We start from the raw sequence: 11,629 nt of genomic DNA, 5'->3' as shown, positions 1-11,629 counted from the left end.
AAAATAAATAAAGGGCTTCGTCTGTTTGGATCAAAGGTAAACTGATCAGAAAACTCACATCTCGTGACCTCCCGTTAACCTCCATGCGGGTAAAAACCCCGCTCTCTTATTGGCTGATGGTCGACCTGCAGACAGGTGAGGATGGCAGCTCGTGCTGACATGCTGCTGCTGCTGCTGAGTGGTTCGGTTCTGCTCGGACTCTCCGCCGGTCCCGGACACTCCTCTTCCTCCTCGGCTCCGGATTCTGAGCGCGGCAGGATGGAGCTGCGGCGCGTGCGCACCCTCGCGGCTCAGTCCCGGTACGGAGAGTGTTGGGCGCGAGCTCTGGAGCACCTGGACGCGAGCTGCAGGGACTTGACGTCGGAGAGCCAGAGCTTGATCGCGCTGCGGTTCACCCACTGTCACCTGAGCAGGTAACAACTGGAAAAACAGGTGTTTCCTCGCGCTGCTGTCCTGCACTGCGAGCCTTTATTAAATAATCCCGATCAAAATCATATTTTTGATTAGATTGCATTTAAAAGAAGCAGCTGGTGTTTGTAGCACTCTGCTATTTTCTGGGTTTGTATCTCCTATTCGCATTCGTTTACTTCCATCATGTGGCCGATTCAAGAGCTGCAGTACAGCTGGAAGAAAAAAAAACGAGGGAAATCCCAGAACCGCTTTTAAATATTCTAAATCTGTAAATATCCTAAATTTTTATTTCTTCCCAACAGGCTAAATTTCTCTGTAAAGGGGGAGTACATATGTACTTTGATATGTTTGGATCTTTAGTTTGGGGTTCCTGGGTTCACTCGCTACTTCAAATTGTTTTAAGGTGGAAGCCTAAACCTAAACCTCACCTCAGTGACTAACCCAACCACCACTATCATTTAAAGCTGAGGCATCAGTTTGCTCAAACCGTGGGTGTGTTACCAATGACCTGGCAGATGTTAAGAGGTAAACTTTTTCCTTTTATAAAGAAATCAGAGACGTCTGTGCCCCAAAGGCCACAACCACTTCAAAAAGTATACCCCCTTGTCTTTATTTTGATCTTCTATAACATCAGACATCAAAGTGCTTCACAGGTGATGAGTCTTTCATGAATGATCAGTTTGGACTCAAAGTTTCAGTTTGTCAGATGGCATCATCTCCTTTCCTCTGATAAAAGATAGTCCATTGTATCCTCTGCTAAAGGAAGTAATGTAGGAGGCATCGAGTCACCTTTCCTTACAGGTTTAAACCAGCTGTCATCATGGCTGCCTCGCAGATACTTCAGTTTAACCATAACCTGTGTCTGTCCATCTGTCAGCTCAGGCAGGGATTTCCCAGCATGCCCTGAGGGGTCAGAGGTCAGCAGATGTACAGCTGGCATGGACACAGTGGCGTTTAACAGCTACACAGAGTTCTTCACACACACTCACTCCATGTGCCACTTCCTGCAGTCTGAGGCCTGGCAGCGCCAAGCAGAAAACACCATTTACAGGTGAGCAAGCACAGATGACATCATGCTGAGGTGAGGAAGTGCATGTGTGTGTAACAGATGTGTGTGCGTGTGTGTCAGGCTGACTGAGAGCTCGGCAGGTGTAGCCGAGCAGCTTCAGTCCACCAGGCTGATGGCTGAGGACCTGATCGAGGCCCAGAGTGCTGCCTTGCAGGCGCAGAAGGCGATCCTGTCCAATGGCGAGGAGCTCAGAGTCACACTCAGAGACTCAACACGGGGTAAACGCACATTGATGGCCTGAGACACACAGACACCTCTTCGAAATGTTTCAAGCACCTGAAAGACTCACTTCCTCCGCCTCTCTCCACCTGTCCCCTGCTCAGGTCTGCGGTCGGTGTTCTCAGAGCTCAGCAGCACCTCGAGGGAGCAGCAGGTGGCGCTGTCCGAACTCTTCAACAGAGTTTCCTTTTTGCAGAGTTTCCTTCTGATGGAGACTCACAGCCTGAGCTCCTGCTGCTACAACGCCGCTGCCCTCTGCACCTCCTTCCTCATCACCTCCACCCCACGCTCCTCCAGAGCCAGGTAACGCCACCGCCCTTCCCCGCCTTTGCACAGAGCTGGGTTTTAACGTGTAACTGATAGTGTGTGTGTGTGTGTGTGTGTGTGTGTGTGTGTGTGTGTGTGTGTGTGTGTGTGTGTGTGTGTGTGTGTGTGTGTGTGTGTGTGTGTGTGTGTGTGTGTGTGTGTTTAGGTTGGTGTTGTTGAGTTTAGTATGTTTGAATTTCTACCTGGAGAGAAAGATCTACCAGTTTGTGCTGAGCTCTGATAATCCTGAGCACCAACACATGGTCAGTATGCTCACCTGAGCTTCACCTGATGCTTTAACCTTTGACATGATGCACACATTCATCACTCTTTCCTGCGTTCAGGAGCTGCTCACTGTGTACGTGAGTGCGTTGAGGCGATTCATGGTGTGTGTTGGAGTGTGTGTTCTGCTGGTGGTGTGTGTGCGCTACAGGGACCCGGTGCAGCAGAGTCTGCAGGTGCTGCAGCAGCTCAGAGAGACTCAGAGGAGCCTGCAGGAGGCGCTGCAGCATGCAGGTGAGTTCAGCCAGCAGGCAGACACTTGGGAAAACTGTAGACTGTATACAAAAGATGGAAGTAGGCACTATGAAGGCCACCCAGGTTATTTCTGTGATTTCTTTATGAATGCATAACGGGACGTTGAGATCCAAAAAAGCCAACATGGTGGTGCTCGATTAGCTGTTGGTGGTGTCACAGTGGATGTCTTCAACTGGTTGGAGGTTTTCATAGATTCCAGTGAGTTTGATTGGCGCAGATAATTTACTGAAGAGAAAACTTTGTCTGCAGAGAGTTTAGGGGAGCGACGGAGGACGGCAGAGGACGATCAGCTTCCTGTGAAGGTGAGAACATCAGGAGACAGTTCAGGTGTACACGCCTGCTAGCAGAGGAGAGGTTACGCTCTGAGTCCGTTCCACTGGTTCCAGATCAGCTGTGTCGTGTTTTCCAGATGAGATCAGAGAGCAGAAGAAGAGAGGAGATGCTGAGGAGGAAGGAGGAAAGAAGAGAAGAGGAAGACAGGGAGGACATATATCCCACCACCGGTGGCTCAGACCCATCGAACCTCTCGCACTTCGGTCAGTAGTTGTTGATCCATCCATCCATCCATCCATCCATCCATCTGCCAAAGGGCGAGAAAGTTGTCTTTGTCTGTGTTGTGTCAGGACTGAATCTGATTGCAGTTGGATTTGCAGTCTGCACACTCACAGAGGAAGGAAAATGGTTAATAAGTTCCGACTTTGTTCTTGGCCATTGTAGCATTGGTTCAGGCTCAGCTGATACACATCCAGCTGGCAGACGTCACATAAAGTGTGCCATTTAAGCTCCTCTGCAATCCTTCTGGTTTGCAAATACTGATGCAACAAAAGAATAAAATAACTCTAGTGTCACTGTAACGTGTACAGTGAAATTAAGTGCAATCAGGAGCGCAATGATCACTCGCAGCAATAATAAAAATGGTGTATAAATGATATTAAACTATATAAGAGATAAAGACAAAGGAGACAAACTATCTTTCTCCATTCTCCCAAATTACACAACTCGTTTAGTGCAAAGAGCACATTCATGAGGACACTTCAACACTGTCTGATGCTAACAGTGAGATTGATCCTTTATCATGTTATTATGTTGAATTTGTGTTTTTCCGACAGCAGTAACTACGCAGGTTCCTCCAGAGTAGCGAGAGGACGTCCAGTGTCAATGATGTCCCTTTTTCTGTCCCACGGGAAAAGCACACACAGAACAGTATGTTTTAAATCTCTCGGCCTCTGGAAGATGTAGCGTCTCTGCGATGCCTTCTTAAACAGCTCTGTGGTGTTTCTGGCCCAGCTCAGGTCGTCCTTGATCTAAACTCCCAGAAACTGGAAGTCTGTGACCCTCTCCACGGAGTTCCTGCTCGTTATTAAAGGCTTAATTATTGATTTATTTCATCCTGAAGTCGATGATCAGCTCTTTTGCCTGGGAGGTGTTCAGGAGCAAGTTGTTATCTCTGCACCACTGACTCTGTCTTCTGTTTATATCAAGAACAAAACTACTCGATTTATTAGCTGTTTGAAGTTGCGCTGTGGCTGTTGTGGCTCTTTGGTGTTGAAGCTTCTGTGTCTAAAACAGTGATGCGGGTGTGGATGTGCCTAAAACCATCCTTCTTGATGACCAGCAGGGGGCGAAATAACTCAGAAGTTGTATTGAAGTCTGTGTGAAAGTGAACCTAGAGTCAGTTTAAGCTGAGTTTATCGTAACTGCTTTTGGTGTTACGTATGTCAGCTGTGACATCTCAATAATCTATAATTAAAGAGTTAGTTTAGTCAATTAGCTTCAAACTTAAACAGTTTGAGTTTAATTAGCGAGATGCAGATGTGGCACAGCTGTCCACATGGTTTCTTCTTCTACGTCTTTTTGTGCTGCAGGTTGGAGCAGCGACAGCATCCTCAGCAGCACCGAGAACGCCTCATCAGCCGACTCCACCCTCAGGAACGGTTCCCACAACGCCTCAGTGCGTCAGAGTCCAGGCAGGCGTCCTCGTCGCTCATCCTCTCGCCGTCCTCGGTCTCCCCCCTCCTCCCCGCTGGTGTACAGCATCCTGGTGGAGGACAAACAGGTAGGGAGGGCTGATTATCGAGTATTGATCTGTAGGGTTAAACAACCAAAATTCTTCAAAGCTAAATATTGATTCTGTAAACCCGGAAACTCACAGAGGCAAACACGGACTGGGAAATATCGACGAGCTGTGAATCTGATCGATTAGAAACCAGAGTTTATGTCGCGTTTTATTTTCTCTTAAACATGACATCAACTATCAGAATATTATGTTCACGTTCTGTGGGCCTGATTTGACTATTCTTATTCATTTTTTGATGTTTAGTGTTTTTACATTTTCTTTGGAAAAGCATTTTGTTTTTGGACATTTTAGGAATATTGTGTGATGTAAACATTAGAAACATGATTTCCCTCCTTGTTGTGATGCTGACCTCTGCTCTCGCGTCTCTTCTCCTGTCCGTCCTCCTCTTCATCACCACCCTGATGTTCAGCCTCGTTACAGCCTGAGGAGCAGAAGGTCGGACATTCACTGACTCATCATTTATGTTCTCATTTTTCTACTGGAAACATAATTTTACTTATTTTTTTGTTTTTGTCTGTTTTCGTAAATTTAAATAAAATGTTTTTAGATTTAAAACAAAAAAACATCTCAAAGTGATGAGATGTAAAATGTCTGTTTTTGAAATGTTTTCTGAGATGAAGCTGATTGGAGTTTACGGCACACACGTTGTTTTTTGTTTTTTGTTTTAGTGCATGTAAAAAATTGGCAAAGGTAGTTTCTGGTACGAAGGTTGTGTTGAACTTCAGAGTTTTGATAAACTCACATGTTGTGTCCCAAATCACATACTTTGTTACTTGTATTCACCGCTCTGAGTGCTTAAGTGCATCCAAACTGTCAAGTATGGCTACAGTTGCAGGAGCAACAGTAAGGGTAAGGTAAGGTAAGGTAACTTTATTTAACAGTATTTAAGGTAACAGTCTAAGCTGAGGAGCCGAGACCTCGCTCCTCCCAGCCGTCTCCTCCAGCTCGTCTGAGGGGACAGTGAGGTGTTCACAAGGCAGCCGAGAGATCTAATCTCTCAGCGCGTCCTGGGTCCGCAACAGAGACACCTCACCCCCCGATCCCCATTAGGACATGTCTGGAATACCTCACCTGGGTGGCGCCTCGGAGGATTCTCAAACCACCTCATCTGGCTGCTGGCAGCTCTACTCTTCCTCTCCTGAACGAGCTCCTCATCTAGTCTCTAAGGTAGATGAGAGGGAAATCCACAGCTTTGTGATACTGCACTCATAACAGTAAAAAAACACTTGGTGTGGAGTGCAGTACCTTAGCCAACATGGTAAACCGGCAGAAACAGAAGCAATTTTCATCTGGTAATACCAAACCAGCCAAGAGATGATCTCTTCAGTGTGTCCTGGCTGTGTGTCATTCACACGCTGCACCAGCATCCATACAGAGACACAGTAACAGCTACTGTTGGTCACACAAGAGAACCCCTGACATTACCCGGGCATAGTTTAGAGTGAATGGACATCATAGGGTCATCCACTTTCTTCTGGCAATTTTCATGGAGATGGTCAGTGGTTTGACTCCACATGCACGACACTGATGATGAAACCCATGTGTGTGCATGATGGGTAAAAAGCACTTAAAGCTTCAAGTTCCCAGTTAAGAGTCCAAAAAGACAGATTCAGTCCTTTCAAGTGACGGGAGCTAAAACAGAGGCTTTCAGACAGAGCATGAGAAAAGAGGCCAGAGCAGCATATGCTGCGGAAAGCTGATCAAGCAAAATAATAAGCAGGATATTTAAATATGTCAGCATGTCCCACCAGGTGGCAGCAGATCTTTGCTCTGCCTGAAGAAAATGTTTTGACATGTTGGGAGTCTGCTCCCGTCTGTGGACGGATCTTAAAACCACTGAAATGTGACCTTTGTTACGATCTCAGACTGAGGCTCCGAGCGCAGCAGGGACATGTGGAATGAAGGGTTGGAGCCCCCTGGTGGTTGAAAGCTGCTGCTCACATCATCCTGAAACTTGAATCTGTGCTTCTGTTAGAAAGAGAAAAAGCAGAGTCATGAGTGGTGGAGAGTAAGTGGAGCTCAGACTCTGGTGTTGGTAAAGGGGAAAAATTTAAAATATCCTGCTGGAATTTTTCTCCAAAGTTTTCCTTTTGCTTCAAATTTCAGCCTCAGAAAACAGAGAAAATGAGAACCAGACCACAGGGAGAGGAGAGAGGGAGGAGGGGAGCTGCTCTGGGATCAGATGTCTGGACGGAGGAGGAGGAGGAGGAGTTGTGGTGTCGGTCTGCAGCTCAGATCAGACTTTCACACAAAAGCCTGGAGCTGCCGAGAGACGGCCAACCGACAGCCAGTCTGTCTGTCTGTCTGTTTGGACAAACTGACGCTGAAGAGAAAGAGCAAAAAGTCTTCAGAGGGAGTCAAACCGAAGCAGCAGGAGGAGCAGAAATCAGAAAAAGTGGAGGCACTCGAGCAGGAGGAGAGCTGAGTCTGCACATTCTGCTCTAAAGCTCCTACAGACGTGTTTGATTTCAGGTTTCTGGATCCTCAAAAGTTGTTCCTCAGCTTTATCTCGGAGGAGCTGGACTGACAGAAACCCTCAGTCGGCACACCCGGGGAAGGTTTTTAATCTGAAAACCACATCAGCCGGATTCCTCTGATTGTTTCTGCGGATACGTGACGTGGAGATGGAGGCACGGAGACTGGTAACGTTTAGATTCCTGAAAGAGTGACAAAGAGGAAAAGATGGGAGCGAGAGGGGGAGGATGAAGGAGGGTGAGACATTTTTGACCTCCACATGGCTTCAGCCAGAGAGTGAACCACCAGAGAGTCGCAGCTGAAGTTCATTTTCCTGAATGGAGAAAAGAGTGAAGCAGATAACCGATGCCGAGTGCGCCTGTGTGGATTTCTCTGAGAGCAAAACTGACTCTGAACAAGCAGAAAGTGACTGATTCAAAAACAAACACTCATATTTTAAAATAAAAAGAGAAAAGAGAAGGAAAAATCTCATGAGTGGAGAATGAACTGAATAAACCCTGACCTGCGTACAGGTGTGCAGTGACGTACCTGTGCAGGCATGCAGCTGAACCGACCTCGCAGCACTCTGCTCAGCCTCCCTGCTCCTCCTGCTCCCTCCTTCTCCAGTCAGTTCAGCACCATGAGGTTCTCCTACCACCTCAACACGCCACCACATGGCAGCCGCAGCGCCACCTGCAGGACAGGTGAGTGCACTGCAGCTTTTGTGTATTTGTTTAAAGGCACTTACTGTGAATGTATGTGTTTTTAAAATGTTTGAAAGCTTCCAGATTTAACCACAGCTCTGTCTGCATGTTGTGTTATTGAGCAATGAGCTGAAGTTAAACTAGGGCTGGGCTGTACTTTCATGTAATGCCAGACTGTACCACAAGATGGTGCAGCGATTCACCGTAACCTTTATAGGTGAGTCATCATAAACATTGTTTAAAGTGGCAGCGTGGGAAATGCCAAAGCCTCTTAAGGAAATGGAGGAAAAAGTAAAAAGAAATGTCAAAAGAATAGAAGGGGGGGAAAAAACAACACATCTGTAAACACATCTGGTAAAATGCTGCCCCCTGGAGGTTAATCTTATTTGACGCATTCTGCAGAGGGTAATTACAAAAAGTGCCTTTAACTCAGCAGAAATTGCACATTTTTATAGGGATGGTGTCAGCAGCTGGTTCCGAGAAGATAAAATATCTGGAATTTTTAAAGTGCTGTGCAGAAGTCTTGCGTCGGCCTCATTTCTTCACATTTTGCTTCCAGTGAGCCAAAATTTCTTCCTTGTAGTTTAAAAAAAGTGGTTCTGAACAGTACTACTCCAGGCTTTCTGAAAGTATTTAAAACTTTTTCCTTTGGACTTTCTCAGTTATTTGCAGTCGGATCCTTGTACCTGACCAGTTTCAGAGGCTGTTTGTTTGTGGAACCACTTAACACTGACCTGTGACTCATTCAAGCATAAAAAGTCACCAATTCAATGGACGAACCAGTGATGTGTCTACACATCAGCATTGTTGGGATCATTACTCAAGCCATTATACATTACTTATTACTTTTCTTAAAAGTAATGCAGTACTTTAATTACTCACTGGGGAAAGTAATTTGTTACATTACTTTCCAGTTTCTCCGTAAAATGACCTGAATTGTGTCATAATCAGCACTTAACAATATAAACCTTTGGCTGCCGTCACGTGTCCTAATAAGGACACGCATAAGCGCTTCCTCTTAGTATTTAGGTATGAACGCAAAGCAAAGATGAAAACCTTCACAAAGAAACTTAGATGAGATCGCCATGGTGATTCTCCTGTAGAAACATTAACAGGTACAAACGGACTCTGCAGACTGACTCCTCATCAGTTTGTTACCTGTTGAAGTTCAGGGTCTGGCTCCAGCACATTACACCAAATTCTGGAAATTTTTGAAATATTTTTCTCTGCCTGTCACAAGAACACAGTTTGTTTGCATTTCTTTAGTTACATTTATTAAAAAAACCCCAAAGATAACACATCTGAGAGGCACAAAATAATATTTTTGCACCAACAAGGTGATTCACAAAGCGCTAAATTACCACGGCGTCCTTAGTGTTTGGTGGGGCTTCTGCTCCTGAGATGACCATATTAGGTATATGTCATCTCTGTGACATCACACAGGTCTGCCGTCAGAAGCCTGAGTGTTTGTCTCTTTAAACTTGAGCCATGGCTGTAGAGACTCACTGAATGGCCACTGAAAGCAGGATGAGTTTATTTAACCTTCATCGCTGCTGCCCGCAGTGAAAGTTACAGTCATGGTGGTGATTGGTGCGATGCTGCGGCTGGTCTCTGCAGCTCCATGTCCTGCCTCTACTTTCATTTTTCTGCTCGTCTGTTTAAACAAACAGAAACATAAAAGCTCTAATCTCTGAGCAGCAAAAGTATGACAGTTTGCTTTTATTTTTAAACATAAAGCAGCACACTCTGAAAGCCGTCACAATTAAATATCCATCATATGTTGTAGATCATCCATCCATCCATCTATTTTCTGCCATTTATCCGGGTACGGGCAGCAGTCTAATGGGGAAGCCCAGACTTCCTTCACCCCTGCCACCTCTTCCAGCTCATCCGGTGGGACACAGAGTTATTCCCAAACCAGCAGAGAGACATAATCTCTCCAGCATGTCCTGGGTCTGCCCCAGCCTCCATGTGGGAGGCGTCCAGGAACTAGCTTATATTCTGTGCAGTTATACTGTCCTGCAGCTGGTGCAACATTTATAGTTCAGTATTTTTATTTTATACTTATCTGTGTTTTCCTTGTCATGCACCATGTGAAGTTTTTCGGACAGTCTCGCAACAGAATCTGTTTCTGCATACGAATCTTCATGTATCTGGTCTGATATGAGCTGATTAACAATATTCTGGGTTAGGCATAGAGCTGGGCGATAGAACGATAACGATATGTATCGCGATATAACTTTTACTCGATAGAGAAATTAAGCTATCGCGATAGACCTCGCCGCTCTTGTTCTCTTAAAAAAAAAAAAAAAAAAAAAAGGTCAGCCGATCCAAATTCAGTAGCGCAGAGCCGAACCAATCACAGCCGCAGCGTCACGTCGCGTGACTTGTTACGTACAGCACAAGTGCCAAGCCGCACGTGTGTTTGTTTGGGAAGCAGCCAGCGGGTAATGGAGGAAATGAGTGTGCCGACTAGAAAAATCAACCGAGCGTGACCGAAGAGAAAACAGATGATGGTTCCAATGCCGGAGAGATTGTCGAACGGAAGAGCCATAGAAGTTCTGTAGTGTGAAGGTATTTCGGCTATTTCAAGTCTGACAAAAAACAGAGTAGCGTGCACTGTAAATTGTGCCGAAAGCAAGTCTGGAAATACAATAAACTGGTGCATGCGTCACACTGTGCGCCACGTTATTGTTTCAGTGAAATGAATTTCTACAATACTGTTACTGTTAATTCTACTCTCTGCAGTGTTTAAATGCTTACACATACACACAGTTACTGTCCCTCCACACATACGACTCGGTTCTGCTTCTATGCCCCAGCTTTGTTTACTTTTTCCCACCGAGGCTTCTAGACTTCTGATTGGCCAACATTTCTGCACGGTTAGGAATCTAGCGCCGCCTGCTGCTTTGGCATGTTCATAGCAGCGTTTTCCTTCATTTCTGCCTTTATGTGTGGACGGGATTATTTTTTAAAACGAAAACGGAAAATCTCAGTTTTCAAAAACACCCGTGTACGTGTGGACGTAGCCTCAGTCTCTGACTGGAAGCGCTAATTCGTCATTCGGCTTTTGTCAGACTAAAGTAACTGTTAAAACTGTTTGAAAAGCTCAGCTATACAACAAGGAGAGATTGAGAATTTCCTTTTAGTTCTCAGTTTATTTGATATTGACAAAAGTTAGTCAGTTTTGTCTGTTCTTCTGTAAAACAAACTAAGATTTATTTTTAGAATTAATATTTTGTTTCTAAGTGGAATTGACAATTTAGTCTGTTTCATTTGTTCTATTTTGAAACTTAAACGCTTTAGCGGCTGTCTTTTGTGTAGTTTGCAATATTTGCCTTTATTTATCTGAAAAAGTCTCATGTTCCTTAAGTACATCTACCCTGTTGAACTTATTATGGGAAATAAATATTTAAAAACAAGCTGCTGATTATTTCACATTTTACTTGTGAGCAACGGCACATTTAAATCTTACAAATATAGTTATTTGGCTTATATCGTGATAGATATCGTTATCGCCTGAAATGAAAAAAACATATCGTGATATGAAAAAATCTCATATCGCCCAGCTCTAGTTAGGCATTAAACCCACGTGGTTAGGTTAGAGAAATATCATGTTTTGGGTTAAAATACAACTGTTGCCACACTATGCAAAGCGATCCGTATCCAGTGAGCCGCTCTGCACTCTCTGGCGGGTCGTTCTGGTGCCCAGACCGCACAGCCTGAGAGAGGGGGTCTCTCTCAGGCTGTGTTTGCTTTGCTGCCTCGTTATCTGGGAGCTGATTTGATTGTATTATTGATTGTTTGCTTTATGAAACTTGCCCACGAACAACCGACCAAAGCAGCATGTGG

General features: G+C 45.1%; 2 protein-coding genes and 1 long non-coding RNA gene across 4 annotated transcripts in view; 2 read left to right on the top strand and 1 right to left on the bottom strand.

Annotated features, from left to right (window-relative positions):
* On the top strand, positions 1–7,088 carry LOC147305597 (uncharacterized). 2 transcript variants are annotated; one of them, XM_086276468.1, is made up of 10 exons: positions 1–413; positions 1,289–1,462; positions 1,541–1,698; positions 1,804–2,002; positions 2,172–2,268; positions 2,350–2,521; positions 2,792–2,844; positions 2,952–3,078; positions 4,408–4,598; positions 6,726–7,088. In XM_086276468.1, exons 1-10 carry the CDS (start codon positions 142–144, stop codon positions 7,062–7,064), a joined length of 1,782 nt encoding a protein of 593 aa, XP_086132594.1. In that variant the 5' UTR covers positions 1–141; the 3' UTR covers positions 7,065–7,088. The 2 variants fall into 2 exon arrangements, with proteins under 2 accessions (XP_086132594.1, XP_086132593.1); XM_086276467.1 differs by lacking the exon at positions 6,726–7,088 and adding an exon at positions 5,029–5,402 and having other exon boundaries at positions 8–413.
* LOC147305596 (uncharacterized) lies at positions 3,788–8,819 on the bottom strand. The gene is made up of 3 exons (XR_015126562.1): positions 5,686–8,819; positions 4,969–5,040; positions 3,788–4,580 (listed from the first exon to the last, which is right to left on the bottom strand). It is a non-coding gene; the product is annotated as an uncharacterized LOC147305596 (long non-coding RNA).
* fgd1 (FYVE, RhoGEF and PH domain containing 1) overlaps positions 7,505–11,629 on the top strand; it is a 38,723-nt gene continuing 34,598 nt past the window's right edge. Inside the window, exon 1 of the mRNA XM_086276465.1 lies at positions 7,505–7,777. Within this exon, the coding sequence (XP_086132591.1) occupies positions 7,633–7,777 (145 nt within the window). The 5' untranslated portion in view covers positions 7,505–7,632. The remainder of the gene's footprint in view (positions 7,778–11,629) is intronic.

The sequence above is a fragment of the Aulonocara sp. 'chitande type north' Nkhata Bay genome, linkage group LG20 (assembly GCF_057382095.1).
Source record: "Aulonocara sp. 'chitande type north' Nkhata Bay isolate Kocher_YH1m ecotype deep benthic linkage group LG20, A_spYH_male_GT1.1, whole genome shotgun sequence".
NCBI classification, from domain to species: Eukaryota; Metazoa; Chordata; class Actinopteri; order Cichliformes; family Cichlidae; genus Aulonocara; species Aulonocara sp. 'chitande type north' Nkhata Bay.
This window is presented reverse-complemented; position numbering and strand designations above follow the sequence as displayed.